We start from the raw sequence: 24603 nt of genomic DNA, 5'->3' as shown, positions 1-24603 counted from the left end.
AGCACAGATAGCCCTCGAGTAGCTTTGTGCGAAATTCAAAAAAACAAACAAACTAACTAACTTGTAGGCGTTCTATTGTTTCACATACTTAAAACTACAGTCAACAAGCAAAGACATTTAAGGAAATATTTTAATCAAAAAAAGTATTTTTCACTATAGTGGGTGAAACAGTAAAATTCAAATGTTGGTTGTAAATTCAAACATCTGAAATATTTAATTTGACGTACAAGTTTTAAGAAACGTATGCTTCCAAACACATCGTAGCTGAACTGCTTGGTCATAATTTTCTTGGATATATGGGTCGTTCTGTATGATTATCGTATTTTCAGACCACCAATCTCGATTCTCTGATAAAGTCTCTGTTTGAGCTTCACTTCCGCAGTCTGTTAACGGAACTTGAAAGGTAAAGATGGATTCGATAGGCCTAATGGCGGGGGATTTAACATAAAAGCAGTTATTATTGTCGAAGAAACCTTTAGAATAAATGACGCCAAGAAAAGGTTTGTTGAATTCTACCGTAACATTTATTTCGTCCGTTCCACAGGAACCATGGATTTTTTTTAAAACGGGTAATATATGTGAAGGTGTTAACTCTTCCATGGAAGTCAGCGACACCTGCATGAAAAACTAAACACATTATTATTATTCATTTTAAATAAGACATCTATATAAAAATTTTAAAGTTCAGCTCAGTAACAAGTTGACGTCATAAAATGATTTGTTCGAAAAACTAGTTACGATTTGGGCATAAAAATCATTTGATATTACATAATCATCGATATTGAGAAATATAGTTGTAAATAATTACTGTTTGACGTGTTCACTTGCAATTGTAAATAACTACTGTGTGATGTGTTCACCTGTAGTTGTAAATAAGTACTGTGTGAAGTGTCCACCTGCAGTTATAAAGAATTACAATGACTTGTCTACCTATAGTTTTAAACAATAAATGTGTGGCTTGTACAACTACAGCTTTGACAACTACTATTTGACTTATTCACCTTCAGTTTTAAACAAGTACTATGTGATTTATCCATCTACAGTTTGAAACATGTAATATGCTACTTACACAACAACAGTTTTAAACAACTGCTAAGTGACCTCACCATCTACAGTTTTAATCAACTACTATGTAATTTATTAATCTACCATTTTAAACAACTACTAGGTGACTTATCCATCTACAGTTTTAAACAACTATTATGTGAATTATTCACCTACAGTTTTAAACAACGACTATTTGACTTATTCATCGACAGTGTTATCTATCATGTGAATTATTCACCTATAGTTTTAAATAACTACTATGTGACTTATTGATCTACAGTTTTAAACAACTGCTAGATGAGTTATTCATCTATAGTTTTAAATAACTTTTACGTGACTTATTCTCTTACAGTTTTAAACAAGTACTAAGTGACCTCTCTATCTACAGTTTTAAACAATTGCTATCCGTCTTCGCCATCTACAGTTTTAAACAAGTATTAAGCGACTTATCCATCTACAGTTTTTAAGAACTGCTATGCGACTTATCCACCTACATATTTAAACAACTACTATGTGACTTATTCACTTACAGTTTTAAACAACTCCTATGTGACTTATTCACGTACAGTTTTCAACAACTACTCTGTGACTTATCCACCTACAGTTTTAAACAACTACTATGTAACTAATACAACTACAGTTTTAAGAAACTCCTATGTGAATTATTCACTTACAGTTTTAAACAACTTCTATGTGACTTATTCATCTACAGTTTTGAAACATGTAATATGTTACATACACAACAACAGTTTTAAACAACTGCTATGTGACTTATCCACCTACTGTTTTAAACAACTACTATGTGACTTAGCCACCTACAGTTTTAAACAACTACAATGTATTTTTTCATGTACAGTTTTAAACAACTACTATGTGACTTATCAACCTACAGTTTTAAACAACTGCTAAGGACCTCACCATCTACAGTTTTAATCAACTACTATGTAATTTATTAATCTACCATTTTAAACTACTAGGTGACTTATCCATCTACAGTTTCAAGAAGTCCTAGGTTATTTATTCACCTACAGTTTTAAACAACTACTATGTGACTTATTCACTTACAGTTTCAAACAATTACTGTGTGACTTATCTATCTAAAGTTTTAAACAACTATTATGTGACTTATCCACCTACAGTTTTGAACAACTACTATTTGACTTATTCATCGACAGTTTTATCTATCATGTGAATTATTCACCTATAGTTTTAAACAACTACTATGTGAGTTATTGACCTACAGTTTTAAACAACTGCTAGATGAGTTATTCATCTATAGTCTTAAACAACTTTTACGTGACTTATTCACTTACAGTTTTAAACAACTCCTATGCGACTTATCCATGTACAGTTTGAAACATGTAATATGTTACATACACAACAATAGTTTTAAACAACTGCTATGTGACTTATCCGCCTCCAATTTTAAACAACTACTATTTGACTTATTCACCTTCAATTTTAAACAAGTACTGTGTGATTTATCCATCTACAGTTTGAAACATGTAATATGCTACTTACACAACAACAGTTTTAAACAACTGCTAAGTGACCTCTCCATCTACAGTTTTAATCAACTACTATGTAATTTATTAATCTACCATTTTAAACAACTACTAGGTGACTTATCCATCTATAGTCTTAAGCAACTACTATGTGACTTATCCCCCTATAGTTTCAAGAAGTCCTAGGTTATTTATTCACCTACAGTTTTAAACAATTACTATGTGACTTATTCACTTACAGTTTCAAACAATTACTGTGTGACTTATCCACGTACAGTTTTAAACAACTATTATGTGACTTATTCACTTACAGTTTCAAACAATTACTGTGTGACTTATCTATCTAAAGTTTTAAACAACTATTATGTGACTTATCCACCTACAGTTTTGAACAACTACTATTTGACTTATTCTTAGACAGTTTTATCTATCATTTGAATTATTCACCTATACTTTTAAACAACTACTATGTGACTTATTGACCTACAGTTTTAAACAACTGCTATATGAGTTATTCATCTACAGTTTTAAATAACTTCTACGTAACTTATCCACGTACAGTTTTAAAAAAGTACTATGTGTCTTATCCATCTACATTTTTAAACACCTACTATGTGACTTATCCATGTATAGTTTTAAATATAAGGAGTTTTGTGAGAAAAGTAAATTATAGTCGCTTGAAATATTCCGATCAGGTGTAATTATTAAAGTAATACCTCTTTTGTTTAATTCTGGCAGACAAAGAGAAGAAAAGGTTCGATCTGCCAGTTCGCGATTCAGTTCCTCCTTGCCACAAAAATTTAGTTTATCAGTTTTGTAGGGCTCTAGGAAATGTTAAGGCAAATCAGGCTATGGCTTGACCATTTTCTTATGATATGTATAATTTCAGCTTGCTTTTTCGAATTCAATACATTACTCTGTGCGTAAGCAGTATTTGTATTTAAAATGACTCAAGATTCAGTCACATAAGGTTAACTTTTCATAACTTATTAAACTCCCCTTGAAGTGGCAATGTTTTAGTGGATTATGGGAACGGTTTAAGAGTAATTATAAAAACCACCAACTGATAGATAGGAGTACCCCGAGATTTGGCGGAGAGTTATGTTGACTAGCTTCCCTTTTCTTTAGTACGTCAGCTCAAAATTAGTGACGATTATATTGAGAAAGAATTTGTGTCTCAAAGATATAAAGATTTAATTTAAACAACACTACAAATTGTTTGTTTTATTAATATCAGATTATTGTATTCTTTTATTTTAGAGTTATCTACATAGTAACAGAAGTACGTTGTATCTAATGATGCTGATATATTCGTTTATAGCACTTAAGACATTATTCCTCTAAGCCTATCTCTAAATTTTTAGTTTTATCAATGACAAGTAATGCAATGTGTTTTTGTATGGCCTTATGTATTCATGCCTACCTTGTTTCTATACTTTCTGGTTTTGCCATCCCTACATTGTATTTAATCGTTGAATATTTTTATTACTTGTTCCCTTTTTTAAAAAAAAATACAAAAAACAATTTCACCGAAGTAGGTTGAGAAGTGAACGTTTGTTTTATTTTTATAATTTCATGGTAATATACATTGTTAATATCACGTCAGTTTTGTCAGTTTCTTCATTACACGTGTAAAATGACCTAAGACATTTATACCATTCCATACAACTGGTTTGTCTTTATTGCACGTGTAAAATGACCTAAGACATTTATACCATTCCATACAACTGGTTTGTCTTCATTGCACGTGTAAAATGACCTGAGATATTTATACCATTCCATACAATTGGCCTGTCTTCAGTGCTCGTGTAAAATGACCTGAGATGTTGATATTATTCCATACAACTGGTTTGTTTTCATTGCACGTGTAAAACGACCTGAGATAATGATACTATTCCATACAATTGGCCTGTCTTCAGTGCTCGTGTAAAATGACCAGAGATACTATTCCATACAACTGGCTCTTCTTCTTGAGACTTAATGTTAAGGTATTTATATGGAAAATGTGTAACTGCATCATTCCAAATCCATCTTTGAATTCTTTTTGACACTGACATGCCAACATTGCTTTAAATTTACAAAGTGTGATTTTTTATTCTTTTTTTTTACGTGTCTTCTCCTGACAAAAAGTTGGTATATTATACGAATGTGTATAATAAAATTTAATATTATGAGTATTGTTTTCTGTTTTATTTTTACTCTTTCATTTAATGCATAATATAAGGGTTGGCGCCCTAAAGATACTGATGGTATAGCGTATAAATCATTGGATATTTTACACGTTACGGTCATCTAATCTTCATTTATTATTGGCTGACATTTCCTGTTTCATCCTGTACTTAAACTTTTAAAGGAACTCGAAGTTTCAGTGAGAAACATAAATTTAAAAGATTGTAATAATATCGTTAACACGAAAATTATCATTTATTTTTTTGCCTTATGCTTAGCACAACCGTGCTTAGCAATAGCCTCTCCCCAAGTGAAGTGCTCCTAAAATTCCTTTCTGTCGTACTAAACCAACGCAAAATCTTCATACCATTTTACGCTAGCAAGAACTAATAATATTTTTGGCTCTTTAGCTATTTCCCAGCTCTTCACATTAGCAACAATTTTCATGATATCTCTAAAACACTCAGTAGTGACATCTGGTGCTCAATAATGCTATAATTCATTTTTAGCAGCTGTAGGCATCATAGAGTAATAAAGTGAATATGGTGTCCATTTGTTTCTTGGGCTATCCCTAAATACTAAGCACTACGGTGCCTAATTAATATACTGTAGTGATTATTCCACATCTAGTAATATTATGTACTCATTATTCCATGTCTAGTGATATTCTCTAGTGACTAGTCCATGCCTAGTGATATTATATAGTGACTAATTCATGTCTGGTGATATTCTATAATGATTATTCCATGTCTAGTGATATTCTATAATGATTATCCCATGTCTAGTGTATTCTGTAGTGATTATTCGATGCTTAGTTATATTCTGTAGTGATTATGCCATGTCTAGTGATATTCTATAATGATTATCTCATGTCTAGTGTATTCTGTAGTGATTATTCTATGTCTATGATATTCTGTAGTGATTACTCTATGTCTATGATATTCTGTTGTGATTATTCGATCTTTAGTGATATTCTGTAGTGATTATTCCATGTCTAGTGATATTCTTTAGTGACTATTCCACACCTAGAGACATTTTGTGATTACTAAATTATTCTGATCAAGTCTTTTAGTAGAGGCGTCACTGGACATTAACACAAGGGTTACGTTCCTCGACTCTATTTGATGTTGTCCCGAATCCCAAGTTGGTGTCTTGAAAATCAGAATAGAAAACCATGATCAATATAATACAGAAATGCCAAACATTTCCACGCCCGTGGGTCCGACCTCCAAATCTTTTAAGCACCTAATGACGCATCTATTTCTTAGAAAGAAAGAAAAAAATGTTTAAACAAGAGGATCATTTGCTTGTTTTTGAAGTTCGCGCCAAGCTACACGAGGTTTAATTCTTCTCAGGCTGACGAACTGTGAATCTTTATGTTGGCTATAATTTTTTCTAAAGCTGACATTGGTTGAATTCGTCGAACACATGTATCTGTATTAAGTAGTTTTTTCATAACGAATTATATTAGTTTATCTAGAATAATATAATAGTTTTAGTCAATCGTAATAAAGTTTTTCACGAATACAATATCTTTAATGGAAAATAGAGCAGTAACTTCACAAGCAGCAAAAGCATATCTGTCTTGTCTTGCGCATAAATATTTTTTGTTTTCTAAGCGGTTTTACCGACGGAAATTCCACACGTAACTCATGCGTAACAATCATATACAGAGCCCTGTAATCAAGGTACCGATATACATTTTGCTACTAAAGTCATATCATGCAATTAACTGAATGAAATATTGCCTTTCCTTACAAGATGAAACCAGGTTCTCTATATACGTTTTGTTCTTCATATTCGAGAAACTGTTAGAGCGTAGGCCTAACAAGCGACACTTGATAAACAGAGATGAGTATAGTTCACGCAACAAACACCTGGTTAATATTGTCATTGAAATTAAATAATAGGTTAAAATTTATCAAATTGTATATACATTTTTATTGAGAAAATGACATTTCATCGGATTGTACTACTTTTGAAGAAAGGCGCAAAATTTATTATATATGTGCATCTCGTTGACAAAATAAAACACTTATATGAAATATGATGCGTTTTTGTTCTAATCTGTACAATCTGACGAAAATCGCTCGAAACATCATCTTTTCAAAATAAAATAATGCACAACTTGGTGTTACATATCCTTTAAGTTCTATATATTTATTGCCTGTGCGATTAAAATTATATTAAGTGTTTTTATGTTGTTGTCTATGTAACAACATGTAATTGTTCTTAGAATTGTATCGATATAAACTTCCCATTTATATCATAAGTTGTTTTATACCAATACGCAAAGTTTACGGTACACATTCAACTTGCCTTAACCCTGATAGTAATTTACTGTGTTGTTAAAATAAAATTATAACTGTTTTTAAATGGCGTTTCTGCAAGTGAACCAGACAGTATTGTTAAGATTAAAATCATGTAGCCTCCTTATCAACAAATATTTTGTCAAAATATGTGGTTTAAGATTGTTTCGAAGTGCTTTAGACGATATAACTTTTATATTTCTATAATTATTAAAAACTGAATAACTATGAAACAATATCTTCTATCTGATATGCGACCATTCACCAACAATCTATGGTATGTATGTATATATATATATATCCTTTTATATAACTCAGGCTGTGAAACGTTTCTAGAAACGTATCCATGAGCTATTGGTCACCAACTAGCGCAAAGAGACATGTTGGGCTGGCGAATAAAAGTTAAATTTGATAGAAGGTATTATTGTCACTATTAAGACACTGGTTCCACAACAACATTTCTTATTAAGATATATTTCACACCTTCACACAGTCTAGTTTCTAACATCTATTTGTTTATCTCTAATTTACGTTTTCTTCTCTTTATTTAGTGTTTCTCTGTTCGAAATGTTTAATTAGAACATCATCAGAAGAAAGAGAATATTGCTTCCTTTAGGTATTAAATTTACAGATATTTCTACATGTATGTGTTTGTATTTATATATGAGAGTGTGCCAGTGTATAATTAGGATGCATTTAGTTCAATTATCAATCACATTTATCAGTTTAAAATGTACTCATTTATCATACTTGAGTACTTTCTCAAAATTGTTGAGCCACATAAAACTGTGTTAGACGCGTATTACATGATGTTCCGCACTGTAACGTACCAATTTACCACAAACTGCCAAGATATGTGACATTTTTTATATATATATATTTATAGTTGTATAATCATGAGTCATTTATTACACAGAGAAATTTATAGATACGAATATGTCACGTTGTATCAGTTTAATCTCTTGAAACTTTGAATGTAAAAAGCTGAAAGGAACCTAAGGTTAAAGAAATGTGCGCTACGTATGCCTCATTGGAGGAAAGTACAACGTTTCGTGTATCCACATAGTGGTAGATGTAGTGTTTCGTGTATCCACATAGTGATAGAAAAAAGTTTCCTTTACTATAGCAGGAACAGAGCTAGTCTCTACGTTATTCATGTATATTATATTTTTTCACTAACATTAGTAGAGACAAAAATAGGTAGTTAATCTACAGGCTAGTACGTTAAAGCATTTACAAAAATTAACTATTATTCATGTATCTGGAGTTATTAGTAAATAGTAAAGAACTCTACAATCCCTCCAAATAAGTATTGATGTTTAGATTTCAATTATTCATAATAATTTTCAAATGAGTTTTGTCCTGTTGCTGCAAAACGTCGCTTCGCTGTAACAGAACAGTCAATTCTACTGTTTGGTCGCACATGAGGCACCCAAGATTGATTGTTGGCGATGCCTTCCCTCGCACTAGATTTGTCGTTTTAACAAACCATAAATAACTATCTATATTTTTCATTTCAACAGTTCATAAGTAACTATCTATATTTGTCATTTAAACAATTCATATTTAATACAATATATCTATAATTTTAACAGTTCATAACTAACACAGTATATTTGTCATTTTAATCTATAACTAACGCAATACGTTCGTCTTTATAAGAATCCATAAGTAACACACTGGATTTGTCGTTTCAGTAACTGCAATTAACAAGCTAGATTAGATTTTGATAGTCTTATGTCTTAGTAGGAGTAAGATAGGGTTATACAATCTCATATAACAAACAGATATTAAGTATGTATAACACGTATTGCTTCAGCCAAGTATTTACAATATCATGAAAGATGTCTTACTGGATTTCAGCTTTCTTAATTTTACATAATGTTTGATATTCTGTATCGGACAGATTTTCTACCCATATCAAGAGTATTAAGGTATAAAAGGAAAAGTGTTACGAGTTTTGACTGAGGCTAAAACAATAAAATAACTTTATTTCTTTGTGTGATTCTAATATTAGGGTTTTTTTTTTTGGCTTTCGAACTTAATATCTGATTATAAATAAAACTTAAAATCAAAATACAAACAAAAAGGCTAATAAACGTCTTTAAATCAAGCAAATAAATAATGTCCACATAAATATATACGTTTTCTCATTTCATCTGTAATAATTTAAACTGAAAACCTTTCGGAAGCTCTCCTGCAATAGGATTTTTAACATTTAATAATAAGAATTCTTGAACCTACGTGTTACATCATGAATAGAACTTTTTCATATGGTCAATTGAAAACTTTACTAATACATCTTGTCCATATTATCAGTTAAAAACTCTACTAATACAGCTTGTCCATATTATCAATAAAAACTTTACAAATACATCTTGTCCATGTGGTTAATTGAAAACTCTACAAATACAGCTTGTCCATATGGTCAACTGAAAACTCTACTAATACATTTTGTTCATATGGTCATTGAAAACTCTAGTAATACATCTTCTCTATATAGTCATTTTAAAACTCTGCTAATACATCTTGTCCATATGGTAAATCGAAATATACACTAATATATCATGTCCATATGGTAAATTGAAAACTCTGCTAATGCATTTTGTTCATATGGTCATTGAAAACTCTAGTAATACATCTTCTCTATATAGTCATTTGAAATCTACATTAATATATCTTGTCCATATGGTAAATTGAAAACTCTGCTAATGCATCTTGTCCGTATTGAAAACTTTAGTAATATATCTTGTCTATATGGTCATTTGAAAACTCTGCTAGTATATCTTGTCAATATGGTAAATTAAAAACTACACCAATATATCTTGTCCATATTGTCAATTGAAAACTCTACTAATACATCTTGTCTATATGGTCATTTGAAAACTACACTAATATATCTTGTTCATATTGTCGTTAAAAACTACTGATACATCTTGTCCATATGGTCAATTTAAAACTCTACTAATACATCTTATCTATATTGTCATTAAAAACTCTACTAATACATCTTGTCCATATGGTCAATTGAAAACTGTAATTAAAATTTTGTATCTGAATCCCCAGTCGTCACAAACACAACAGTATTAATATTTTATCCAAGGTGGTTCGAGTAAAATAAAGTTAAATTAACTGTGGTGACTTCAACCAGTTCCAAAAAGTTTAATGGAATTTTTTGGGTCTCTCTCTGATAATAATTGGTTGCTGGTCAGTATTATTTCAAATAGGGTTAATAAAAGATTACAATAACATCACCATATATCTGAGGAAAAGATATAGCGACAAATGATGCAACTGCATACGTCAAAGAAATTAATAGAATCTTTCCTCTCATGAGCAATGGACTGTGTCTACCAGATCCTCACTAAAGTATAACAATTCTAAGGTTAAAAGGAGTAAAGTAATTTAATGTTTTCAAGTCAGTGAAATCTATTCCACACAACTAAACAAAATGAATTATATTATATATATTACGCTACTTTATTTAATTCTGTCTCAAATTACACTGTGGATATATATTTTTAAAACAATTATAAACTGTCATATTGGATAAACAATTTCAGGTGCTTGATAGCTTTAAGATCATATGTTTACGTAATCAGTTTATAAATAAGTATATTATTTTATTTTGTGGATATTTTACTTTCAAAATCATCAATCATATAAAAATATCATTAACTGATAAGAAATGAAAGATGTAGAAATGTTGATAATGATATTAACAAATCTACCTCAAATTCACCTTACCTCAGAGAGTAAATACCAGATGATACAAGGTATCAGGAAGCATGCTTTTAGTCCTGACATTTTGACGACTTCAGTCTAATCTGCAATATATTTAGTAAGACGTTACAATTTATAGGTTTTCTTTCACGATGTAGTATCTTTCACTAAATAACTTTTGGGCAAGTAAACTTTCAATTCTGTATTTACTGGCAGATCAGCTTGTATTCAGTTCCATATATAAGCCTTGTTGTGATTGGCGGATAATCCGAAAATGCGCCCTCCGGTGAATATTTTTGTTGAAAGACCATTCCCTTAAACCCAAAACTCTATGAAAGAGAACTCTTCATGTGTCGTAAATTACGCTTTTTAATGCCAAATAAAAAAACGTTTAAGGCAATATTCTTGTATGACGCATTTCGTGTTATAAACCAAGATGAAACCATATTCTTAAATCTAATATATTTAAACTTTCCTTCCAATGAATTATTGGTTGAAATCTGATAGCCATAATATGGATTTGAATGAGAATTTCTTGCTATAATGTCTAACTTACGTTCATACGCCATCCTAAAGGCTTCTTATACATAAAAAAAAATTCATTCACAGTTGTAAATAAACACCACTGACCATACATAACAGTAACACCTTCTTTACGATCTTGACTTATAAAGAGAAAATTTCAGCATAAAAAGCCATAGTATAGTGTAATATAATATTAATTATTTATTTGTAAGGTTTGCTCTATGCACACATCTTATGGTTTCTTAGTGGAGGCACAATATTAAAAATATTAAAATACTAATTTACTTTTAAAACAAGAAAGCCATTCTCAGTGTTCCTATTCACGTAATGATAAACAACCAAATATTTAAGTGGAAACACTTCACAGAACAAAAAGAAATAAGATTTTATGAATCATCATCAAAATTTTGAATCAAAGTTTGATGATGATTTGAATGGATAACGAAGAAACCTCAATTACAAGTTTAACATTGTAAGAAATGTACCAAGTTTTGTACCTGATTGCGAGAGGCTTATAGAAACTTTATAGGTTTATTGCTGTGTTAAACTTGCAGTAATTTTCTTTATTAGCCATTCAAGTTGTCATTAAATTAAATTAGGCTTAGCTCGTTCTACGCCTAACATAAGTTGATTAAATTGATATAATATTTTTGTGACACGATTGTTATGTATAATCTATCAAGGAAATAATTGCACGTCACAGAATTTCGTAAGTGTTGGAACAATATTAAACTACAATATCTTTTTCGGTGATTTTCTTTTCTTTTGGGTTCTTAGCTCGCGATCTTTCAAAAACAATAAAGCTACAACTCTATTAATTTAACTTTGATGTAATAATCAGTCATTTGATGTTTTGTTTGCTGGTTTATTTCCAAATACAAAGCTATAAGTCCGAAAGCTTACAACATTGAAAACCACTGTGAGAAGTCATAAGATGAATTGTGTTAGATAATGTTATTTAACTGTACACTGTAGTGACATTCTTTAATTATAAAGAGTAATTTGTGTAGCCGAGTTTTCAAGCTAGATCGAAAATTAATTATAACTTTCATCCAGAAATGAAAACGTTCGTTTTAGAATTTCGCACAAAGCTACTCGAGGGCTATCTGTGCTAGCCGTCCCTAATTTAGCAGTGTAAGACTAGAGGGAAGGCAGCTAGTCATCACCACCCACCGCCAACTCTTGGGCTACTCTTTTACCAACGAATAGTGGGATTGACCGTAACATTATACACCCCCACGGCTGGGAGGGCGAGCATGTTTAGCGCGACGCGGGCGCGAACCCGCGACCCTCGGATTACGAGTCGCACGCCTTACGCGCTTGGCCATGCCAGGCCGAAATGAAAACAACAACGATTGTTTACAGCATTAACTATTGAACTATTGTTTTAGGAATTTATGTCAATGCGTTTGGTATCGAACTGTATACTATAGCTCAAATTTTAATATTATGTATTAGGCACTTTCTTAATTTAAAAGGGCTCGGCATGGCCAGGTGGTTAAGGCATTCGATTCGCATTTGAGAGTCGCAGGTTCAAATTCCCGTCACATCAAACATGCTCACCCTTTCAGCCATAGGGTAGTTATAATGTTACGGTCAACAACACTATTCGTTGGTAAAAGAGTAGCCCAAGAGTTGGCGTTTGGTGGTGATGACTAGCTGCCTTCTCTTATACTGTTAAATTAGGGACGACTAGCGCAGATATCTCTCGTGTAACTTTGCGCAAAATTCAAACTAAACAAATAATTAAAAGTAAATATTTTTTAAAAAGCCTATATATCGATTTTTGTGTGTTAGTGCTATGTTGAATGCAGCATTGGTTGAAATTACATGTTTTTGATGTTCAAGTAAAAAGAATATAGTTTCTTACGAATTACATACTCAAATAACCTATATTTACAAACTAAAATATAAAATAAGAATCACCCATCTTTGCTGTTTTCTGAAATATTAATATATTTATTAAATCAGCCTAAGGTTGCCTCAATCACTACTTTCATTTTTGAAAATACTTGCATACGCACACCTACTTTTCACGATAACGTGTGTGAAATGAATCGAATGCTTAGAATGTTCACCTGGTGGTTTTCTCAGCCTCTGTGAGATATCTATGCGTAAAACTCTTTATTTTGATGTTTGATTCCAATTAATAAGGTAAAACATTAATAAACTAGAAAAAATCATATTTTTAAAGACACAAATACAGCTTAGTTACTAAGCTTGATAAGTTAAAGTTATGTGACATTGGTATAGTGATTTATGATTGTCTGTTATTTCAAAATACACAATAAATCTAAAAAAAATTCATTTTCATCCTCAAGGTGCGAAATTTAACACAGTATAATGTTTTGAGACAAAATGGGACCTACTGGTCGATCTCACCTCTTCCAGTCTCTAAACAAAATTAAAGCTATTAATAAATATTTTTTTAAATCTTAAATCCAGCCCTTTTGATTCATATAGTTATAAAGATTTCATCTTAAATTCACTTAAATCTTTTGCCTCCACAACATCTAAAAGCAACCTATTCCAAAGGCTGACCACCCTCTTAGAAAAATATAACTGTTTTACTTAAACATTTCTCCTACCCTGCCAAACTTTATACTTATATCCTCTAGTCCTATTATTTTCACTGTTTAATAAGAAATGTGTGTGTTTTCTCATAGCAAAGCCACATCAGGTTGTCTGCTGATAAATAAGAAATAAGATAATGCATGAACACTGTATATTTTATTTACAATTCCTAAACGCATCAATTAGGTCTTCCCTTAATCTTCTTATTTCAAGAGGAAACAATTTTAGAGAATTCAACCTCTTCTTGTACGACAACCCCTCCATCCCAGACACCATTCTAGTAACCCTTCTCCGACCCATTTCTAACAGCTCAATGTCTTTCTTAAGGTAAGGAACCCAAGACCAAACAGAATATTTCAAATGTAGCTTAACCAGCCACAAATACAATGAACTTATAACCTTTTTAGACTTATATTCAATGTTTCTGTAGATACCAACTAAAATCCTATTTGCCCTACCACTAGCAACAACACACTGCTTGAATAGCTTTAGAGACTAATCGATTATTACAAAAATATCCTTTTCTTTCAGGACACTATTAAAGCTCTTCCAATCCAAATTATACTGATAATTCAAATTATGATAACCCATATTTGTTATCTTGCATTTATTATAATTCAAACCCATCTGCCATTTATTTTCCCAACTCACTAAATGGTCTAAATCATTTTGTAAATCAGCAGCATCCTCTTCACAGCCAGTAACACCCAAAAACTTGATAGCATCTGTAAATTTAAGTAATATATTGACCATTCCTTCATATATGTCATTGATGTAAATCAAAAACAGCAAAGGTTCTAACACTGAGTCCTGAGGTACCCCACTTCTGATATTAATCCAGTTTGGCTAAACTCCATTTACAACAACCCTCTACTTTTTTCCATCCATCCACTCTTCTATTTAATTTGCAAACTTATCCTCCACACCAATACAAACAATATTTATAATCCTTTTATGTGACACCTTGTTAAATGCTTTCTGAAAATTTAAATAACCAAATCTACACCCTTACACTTATCTACATAAGCAGTAACCTTTTCATATAATATCAAAATATTTACTAAGGAAAAAACATGCTGGCTATCTAATAAGATTTAAAAAATTTACAAAGCATATTTTGTCACACTTTCCAAAACTTTTTCCAAAGCTGGTATAAGACTAATTGGTATATGTTTACTGAGACAATTTAAAAAGAGGAATTACATTAGCTAGCTTCCATTAGTTCATTTAACGTCATTCAAAACACTTGGTGAAACACAGGGTGTTCGGAAAGTCACTGTGCACTTATATATTTATTAACAGACATGTTTCAATATAGAATATAGGAGGTAAATATGAATGACAATTATAAACAATGTTGAAAGTGACCCCCGTTGGCATCAATACAGGCTTGGATCCTTCTTATTTTGTTTCTAAACACCGCTATTAGTTGCTGGCTTAAAATAGACTGAATAGACATATGATTACAAAACTGCACAGTGACTTTCCGAACACCCTGTATTATCTGGCCCAGTAGCCTATCGTTTTTTAAACTTCTCAACTTTTTCTTAACTAGCTCAGCATTAATGCAGTCAACTTGTTTGATTTTGTTTCAATTTATCAATCTGTTCAAGATGTGAAATACTGCTTAAATTTTTATTAGTAAAAACTGAAAAAAAGCAAAATTTAGTAACTCAGCCATCTTATAATAATTAGATGTTAGCCTTCCTTTATGATGCCTCAAGGGTCCTACCCCATCCTAACATTTTGTTTACCTTTAATGTATTTAAAGAAATCCTTATTGTTAATTTTTACATTTTCAGCCAACCTTTTTATACATCCTTTTTGGTGTCCTAATTTCCTGTTTCGCCAGCTTTCTTGATACTTTATAATCTTTTAAGTTTCCTGTCCTAACAGTTAATTTACATTTCTTAAAATTATGATGCTTTTCTTTAATTTTATCTCTTAAAATCTTTGTGAGGTAATCTGTTTTTTCTCTTACAGCTACTCTTTTTTTTTCGATAATGAAAATGTTTACCTTAAATATTTAAAAATGTTTCACATCTAATCAGTGTCTCCAAATAATTCAGAGCAGGTAATTCTTGTCTCACCTTTTAAACGTTTGGTAGGGATTAACAACTTACGACAAGCAGAGAACAAATACAAAGTTCGTAACAAGAATACATAATTGTTTTCTATATTTATTTATGTGCCGTTATGTGTATTAAGTAAAGTAACTAAAACTTCAGACTTATCTGTAAATATTAATAATGTGTGTATGAATAAAAAGTGTTATAACCGAAATTTGATTGTATTTTATAAAATACTAGTCCACTAGAACACAGCCAAGACAGATCACTTTGTAAAGAATGAATAACAGTTTTATATTAATGGATAAGATAACACGGGCACTGCGTCATTTCAGCTTCTGTAATGTTAGCCAGGGACAACTAAAATATGAATAAATACAAATAATAAATATATATAGATTTATAATGTTGTGAGACTTAAGCTATTTAGACGAAATATTTGTGTTTTTGTGTTATAATCTTTAGTCATTCAAGAACAAATAAAAAACATAATTTACATCTATTTTTAATTTTTGGTGGTTACGAGGTCGGTCATATTGACAAAATCCGTAAAACATACAACAGTGAAAATAAAATATAAAATCTAATTTTTTTGCGAAGAAAAAGTTTGATAATTGCCTGGAAGTTATAGAAACTTAACATATAAAATTTGAAATGCTTCCGATGCATTAAACGTATTTTAAATTAAAATTAAAATTACTTTGCATGTTGGATAGTCAAGATTGGAAAAGTGTGTGTTTGTGTGTGTTTTCTTATAGCAAAGCCACAAAGGGCTATCTACTCAGCCCACCGAGGGGAATCGAACCCCTGATTTTAGCGTTGTAAATCCGGAGACATACCGCTGTACTAGCGGAGGGCGATTGGAAAAGAAAAATGCAAGAAAAAACACAATTTAAACAATCTTAAAACTTAATAACATAAATCTCATATCTTGCATACAAAAGCCTTCTACGTTTACTGATACACTTATTGCATTCGAGGTTATAGCATGAAAACTACAACAAGCACAAAATTGTTATGAGATCGGTCTGTGATTAATCTAAAAAAGATGCCACTTATATGGAACCGAATGTAATTTTGTAAGCAAAGTTTGATTTATTTATCAATTTTGCAAATATAATTACACTTTTCCATCAAATTTAAAACAGCAAAAATGTACATATACCTCACGTGGTAAGCGTACCTAGCTGATTGCAATATATTTAATTTGAATATCTGGATTAAGTTTTTCTAGAAATCTGGAAAAAATTCATATTTAAATTAATCTTCATATACTTGAAAATTAGACCTTCTACGATAGGTTTAACTTGTAGGTGATTTTTCTTCCTTTTGGCTCAGGTAGATGGACCAAACATTTCCATACTTTTCGCATTCACGCACACAAATTTGACAAGAAAACAAAGGCTAATGAATTAGGTGTTGTTCTTTTCATCCACGTCATTCACCTATGGTGTTGCTCAACGCTCCCACAAGATGTGTCGCTGTTTCGTATTATGTATATTCTTCAGTGAAATCAACCGAGTTCAGGTTGAGATATATTTGATGGATGATTCCTTGAAATATTTATTGATAGAATGAGTAAATGACATAAGTAACTAATTCACCTCAGGAGAAATGATCCCAATATGATTTATATATACTATATAACTCTTTCAGTATTTTTCATTGTTCCTTCTGGTAACAATTTGATAATTTTAGAGCAGTGATGTCCAGAAAATCATGCCCTCATCACATTTGACTTACATTTTAAGTAAATAAAACATTTTTTATACTGTATTGAGTCTCATTGCTTCCATTCATTCGACTCTGCTTTAATTTAGTACGTATAATGTTTCTAGCGGTTCCTCCTACCACATCTGTTGGAATTCTTAACTCTCAGGTAATCTATGAATTTAAGAATACTTTATTTGTCCAAGTAGTGGTGTTTTGGGATATTTGACATATAAACATTCATCTTTATCCAAAATATTGACGAAATAAGTAATATCACACTCACAAACTTCACCGTGAATAATGATTATACTTTGTAAGCGAAAGAACAACCATACTTGTTTACCTTAAATATAACGTTGTTCTTACATACCACATAAGACTTTTAAAAACTGGTTTCGGATATTTCTTATACTTCCTAATACATCCACATTGGTACGTTATTACCCCACCCTTGGATTCGATATATTTCTTACACAATAATATAATAAACAATGTTACAATATATTCACTTAGTCTCCTAACTTCTGGCAAAGAAAATAACTCGTTACTGATTGATTCATGTCAAGTTTTTCTCCTAGCATCATCAGTTTATTTTCCTTGACAAATTCATTTAAAATTGGTTACTAATTCTAAGATATCACTTGTGTAAAAGATAACGTTACTGTTGTGTATTAAGTAGTATTTTTACCAAACTGGTGGAACTTGGAAGTATTTTCTTTTAAAGCGTGTGTGTGTTTTTCTAATAGCAAAGCCACATCAAACTATCTGCTGAGCCAACCGCGGGGAACCGAAGCGCTGATTTCAGAATTGAAAATCTGTAGACTTACCGTTGAAGTAGCGGAGGTCCGTTTCAAAGCAGAAGACAAAATGTGAACTCTGTCGTTAATTCATTAGATGGCGCCACAGAAAAAATTTCTTTTGCTTGTAGGTACATAAGAATGTACTAACTAAATTTATAGATTTGCCACTATGTAGCACGGTACGCAAATTTTTGTTTTGGGAAATTTATAAATACACTTTTTCAGGTTCTTGAAAATTCACCCGCCATGGGTATGAAAACCCGATTTTTAGTGTCGTAAGCTATATAAAAGAAATATGTTGTCCATCGCAAAACATACTGAATCATGAATCAGGCTTTGTTAATGTTCTCAACCAACTCAGCAACAAGTCTCAGACTTTACAACCCTAAAGTTCTGGTTTCGATACTCACTAAGAGCAGAACACAAATAGCACATTGTGTAACTGTGTGCTTGATAACAAATAAGTTAAGAATTGTTCATTTTTTAACTTTCATGTTAGATCTTTAATCAACTTAAATATATTCATATTTATTAACTGTTTTTTATGTTGTTAAATAAAGAAAATATCATATTTAAGAACGTTATACGTGCAATATGCACTTTTGTTTTAAGTGGCTTGGCGTCACACGAAGGAGGGGTATGACATGTAATTTTACCTGGTACAATAGTTTACCATAAATATTACAAAACAAAACGTGCATTAATGAATTATATTCTTTCTTAACATCACGTAAGAAGAAAACGTTTTAATTGTTTAAGTAAAATTACAACAAAATACTACATGATTTTTCTTTATTGAATCTTCTGGGTTTCCTCAGAATAGTGTCGCTTTAGGACGCCATTTTAAGCTTCAAAATATCATATTCTTGTATACAGTATTTTCTTAATACAAACCTTAACATACTAGTACTATGCACCTTTTAATTCATATGAAGAAACAGTTATCATAGAAGCTAGAGCTAAAATAATATAGTTATAAAGACTATACTTTCGAAACTTCAAATATAAATTATTAATTGCATTAATGATTGAAATGTGCATCGGATCACAAACAGCAAAAGAAGAAACTCTTCAGACGTTAAAGATGACCCCAAGTTTCAATTGTTCAGGAACAATACACAAGACTGTTCTTGTAATGCAGAACGATATCACAGTCAATAAGCAACATGTATTGAAAAGTCTGGAGATTAACCAAACGAGTACGAGGCTGCATCTCACTCAGTTATGTTGGTGATCTACCCAAAACTGGTGGCATCCTGACTTCTAATTGGTACAGGCAGATTCTAATCTATCATGGTATTTTCTCAAACATACTACAACTGTGGTTAAACTGTAACAAATAAGCATTGTAAAACACTTCTAGTTGTGCTCGGCCTACAGGTACTACCGATATGAACATTCTTGATACTGTATGGGCCTAAGCTGGAACTCAAAATGTAACCAAGCAACTTAGTGGAGCGGAGCAATACGAAGTATTTGGAACAGAAATTGATCCCATATAAACATATTTAGTTTTGAAAATGAAAGTAGGTGCGGATAGTACAGGGAAAAAGTTCTAGCTATATTAATATTTGTATGGAAATGTAAGACCTGCCTACTTTTAATCTCTTGAGGACTTAATTATATTAAAGACAGTAAGGTTTGTTTAAATTTCAACATAACTCTGTTTGCTATAGACGAAATATTCATATTAAGCTTTATAAATATAGCTTAAAAATATGAAATATGGTAAAAATACTAAAAATTTGTTGTTGTTCTTAATACAACAGGTTTTTTTTTAGAAAACAGAACACTTGAACAAAATATGGTTGTGGTCATTGTTGTTAATGCAACAGTATGTTGAAGTAATAAACTGTTCTGTATAGGTTCAGTCGCAAAATTCCCACAGTTTATATTTACAGAAACTACAGTGATTCCGTTATGTAAAGAAAAGCTGTCAAGAGATAAACGTTTAAACAGAAAACATGAGCAATAAAGGAAATTTGATATACTGACTGATTCAAACACATAGCAACTTAAAGTAATTATTAACAAAACCAAATAAGATATAGCATATTAATTCATTTTATTATTTCAATATTAATAAGATATTCAAATAATTATTTTAAAACTTCATAGTACTCTCCCTCTTTCGCCTTACGAAAAATTCTCAGTTTCTACTCTATGTCGTAAAAAAAAACGCTTTAAAGTCTTGGTTGAGCGATATCTTGGCTTTCTTTAGAGATGGCGCCAACCAACGCGTTCTATACGAACTGATGGCGAAGATTTCTGGGAAATGTTTGTATATGTAATGATAGTATGTTTCATCGGAGCTCTGCATAATTAATCATTGATTAGGAGTTCGAGCCATGTGATGAGTGAAAACCTGCTTTAACAACTTGTCATAGTGGATTTTTTTTACTCTGGTTAAATTAACGACTTCTAGTACCAAGAAATACCTAACTCAGTTAATTTGGTTATTTGAATACTATGTTTCCGTTCGAGATCACTAAACTGTGAAGTTGTAACTTGTTGTTTTATTGTTCCTGTTATATTATAGTCTTAACTTTATTCACGGTGTAACAAGTGTTTAAAATAAGAAATGCAATTCCAATAATAATTATTTTTACCATAGATGAGGCCTCTTATCTCGTTACTTCTCTCTTGTTGTAGATAGACTATATTAAATTGTAGCAAACGTAAAAAAAGATAGCTATTGTATAGATTTGGTCTTAACAAAAACCATAAATACTTTACACTTACCGTTGAGCCATCTAGAGGAAAAGTCATAAGTTAATTAATGTGCAATATATATTTTCATGAATCATACATACACTGCTGGCCAAAATCTTAAGGCCAATGAACATAAAGAAAAAATATGCATTTTGCGTTGTTAGACTCAACAACTTATTTGAGTCGAGCTTTGAAAGATGAAAATAAGAGAAGGGAAAATAATAAAAAAAACACTTTTTTAAATGCTAAAAAAATGCTAAACAATGTAACACAGGAAATGTCAGTGGGAGATATTGACAACGCTATTGTTTGAACACAAATGTCGTGACGTGTTTAAAAACATGGCAAAGGCTAAAAAGTTGACAGAGTTTAAACGTGGCAGAATTGTTCAGCTGCAAAAGCAAGGTCTCTCTCAACGTGCCAACGATGGTGAGATTGGGCGTAGTAAAACTGCTGTTGCAAATTTTTTAAAGGACCCTGAGGGATACGGAAAGAGAATTTCAAGTGGTCGGCCCAAGAAAATTTCACCGGTGTTGAGCAGGAGGATTCGACGGGTTGTCCGGCAAGGCACCACCTGATCGTCGAACCAGATTAAGGCCATTACAGACTCAGAAGGAAGTCTATAGAAATGGACGTCAATTCCAAACAGTGCATAATCTTCGTGAGGACATCTTCGCCACTTGGAATAACATAACAGCCAGCCTTCTGCAAATGCTTATATCGACCATGCCAAAGCGAAGTTATTTGCAATGACGGCCGTGCAACTCACTACTGAGACCTCTTGTTGGGCATTTCCTAACCTGTTTTGGACTTCTTTTTGGTGTGGTCTTAAACATTTCACCAGCTAGCATTTAGGCCAATTTCATAGTGTTCACATTTTCCCTATTAAATGCAATTTTTTATTTATTTTATCTTTTCTTATTTTCATCTTTCGAAGCTCCACTCAAATAAGTGGTTGAGTCTAACAACGCAAAATGCATATTTTTAATTTATGTTTATTGGTTTTAAGATTTTGGCCAGCAGTGTATTTGATATAATATCACAATACCGAACAGAAAATATGAAAAATGGGTGAAATTTGATATACTGATTGATTCGAACACATAGCAACATATTCAAATAATTATTTTAAAACTTCGTAGTACTTACGAAAAACTTCTCAGTTTCTACTCTTTGTCATAAAAAATGCTTTGAAGTCTTGGTTGAGTGATATCTTGGCTTTCTTTAGAGATGGCGCCAACCAACGCGTTCTAAACAAACTGATGGCGAGATTTACACAAACATTGTAATTTATACAAATTTTTCAAAGTCAATTTTATGACAAAATCATTTCTTCGCGAAGAAATCGTGAGTAAAAACTTATTTTAATCTCTATTATTTTAATCCTCTATACCAGCATGGCTAGGTGGTTGAGACACTCGACTCGTAACCCTAGGGTCGCGGGTTTGAATACCCTCTCACGCCAAACATGCTCGCCATTTCAACCGTGAAGGCGTTATAATATAACGGTTAATCCCACTATATTCGTTGGTAAAAGAATAGCCCAAGAGTTGGTGGTGAGTGGTGATGACTAGCTACCTTCCCTCTACTCTTATACTGCTCAATTAGGGACGGCTAGCGCAGACACTCCTCGAGCAGCTTTGCATGAAATTAAAAACAAATAAAATCACAATAGAAACTAATGTTGCTTTAGTCATGACTCGCAAATCTTGCAAGATAACATTTCATACATAACCCAGCTTAACTATCAGACTGAAGATAATATAGTACAGGTCTTTACCAAACCATCAGAATAAATACAGTATAGTATAGTACAAATTTTCACTAAACCATCAACATAAAAATAATATAACGCAGGTCTTTACTAAATCCTTGCAATAAATATAATATAGTACATGTCTTTAAGAAACCATCACAATAAATAAAATATAGTACAGGTCTTCAACAAACCATCACAATAATTATAATATAGTACATGTCTTCAACAAACCATCACAATAAATATAATATAGTACATGTCTTCAATGTACAATATGCTACAGATCTTCATCCTCACCAAACCATCACAATAAATATAATATAGTATATGTCTTCAACAAACCATCACAATAAATATAATACAGTACACGTCTTCACTAAACCATCATAATAAATATAATATAGCACATGTCTTCAACAAACCATCACAATAATTATAATATAGTACATGTCTTCAACAAACCATCACAATAAATATAATATAGCACATGTCTTCAACAAACCATCACAATAATTATAATATAGTACATGTCTTCAACAAACCATCACAATAAATATAATATAGTACATGTCTTCAATGTACAATATGCTACAGATCTTCATCCTCACCAAACCATCACAATAAATATAATATAGTACATGTCTTCAACAAACCATCACAATAAATATAATATAGTACGGGTCTTCAGCAAACCATCACAACAAATATAATATAGTAAAGATCTACAGCAAACTATCACAATAAATATAATATAGTACAGATCTTCATCAAACCATCACAATAAATATAATATAGTACAGATCTTCATCAAACCATCACAATAAATATAATATGCTACAGATCTTCATCCTCACCAAACTATCACAATAAATATAATATAGTACAGACCTTCATTAAACTATCACAATAAATATAATACAGTACATGTCTTCTCCAAACCATCACAATAAATATAATATAGTACGGGTCTTCAACAAACCATCACAATAAATATAATATAATACATGTCTTCAACAAACCATCACAATAAATATAATACAGTACATGTCTTCACCAAACTATCAAATTGAGATTAATATAATACATGGTATAAATGACACATGAGTACCGTATTTAAGTAATTTACCTTAATGAAAATGACTGATTAGTATGAACACCTCGGTCTGAATGACACATCAGTGAACATATCGTTGTTTATTTCAAAAGCACTAAAGGTGGATGTTGGCCGAGACTGTACAACAGTTTGATAGTTTTAATGGTATACAGACATGTCGTGAAATGAATACCATCTTGAGAATAACACGTTATTTTGTTTATGGATATGAACTTAGTGATATGTGTGTATATTTAGATACATTTTACGTTTGACCTACAAGTCAACAAATAACAACATACGTATCAGTTATTTTAATTCGTCTCTGCTTGTTTTGTTATTAAGCACAAACCTCCACAATGAGCTACGTGTGCTGTGCCCATCATGCGTATAGCAATCCGATTTTTAACATTTTAAGCTGAGCCACCGATTTAAACAATATTATAGTTAATTTTTAGTTTCGATGTTAACTTGGCTTATTTACTTAGTTGATAAAACGGTCCAGTACCATCTGTACCTTGACATTTAAGCAGTTTCAGTAATAGAGTTACTTCCTCTATCTCTCCTTGTATTTTTGACTTTAAAAAATGTCAGTATCAGATCGG

At 31.5% G+C, this 24603-nt stretch overlaps 1 protein-coding gene across 1 annotated transcript in view; it reads right to left on the bottom strand.

Moving 5' to 3' along the window:
• Positions 1-213: 213 nt before the first annotated feature.
• LOC143227388 (uncharacterized) overlaps positions 214-24603 on the bottom strand; it is a 54993-nt gene continuing 30603 nt past the window's right edge. Inside the window, exons 4-6 of the mRNA XM_076458840.1 lie at positions 22296-22405; positions 10778-10857; positions 214-615 (exon numbers count right to left, since the gene is read on the bottom strand). Coding sequence (XP_076314955.1) covers positions 214-615; positions 10778-10837 — 462 coding nt within the window. The 5' untranslated portion in view covers positions 10838-10857; positions 22296-22405. The remainder of the gene's footprint in view (positions 616-10777; positions 10858-22295; positions 22406-24603) is intronic.

The sequence above is a fragment of the Tachypleus tridentatus genome, chromosome 9 (assembly GCF_004210375.1).
Source record: "Tachypleus tridentatus isolate NWPU-2018 chromosome 9, ASM421037v1, whole genome shotgun sequence".
In the NCBI taxonomy this organism is placed as follows: Eukaryota; Metazoa; Arthropoda; class Merostomata; order Xiphosura; family Limulidae; genus Tachypleus; species Tachypleus tridentatus.
This window is presented reverse-complemented; position numbering and strand designations above follow the sequence as displayed.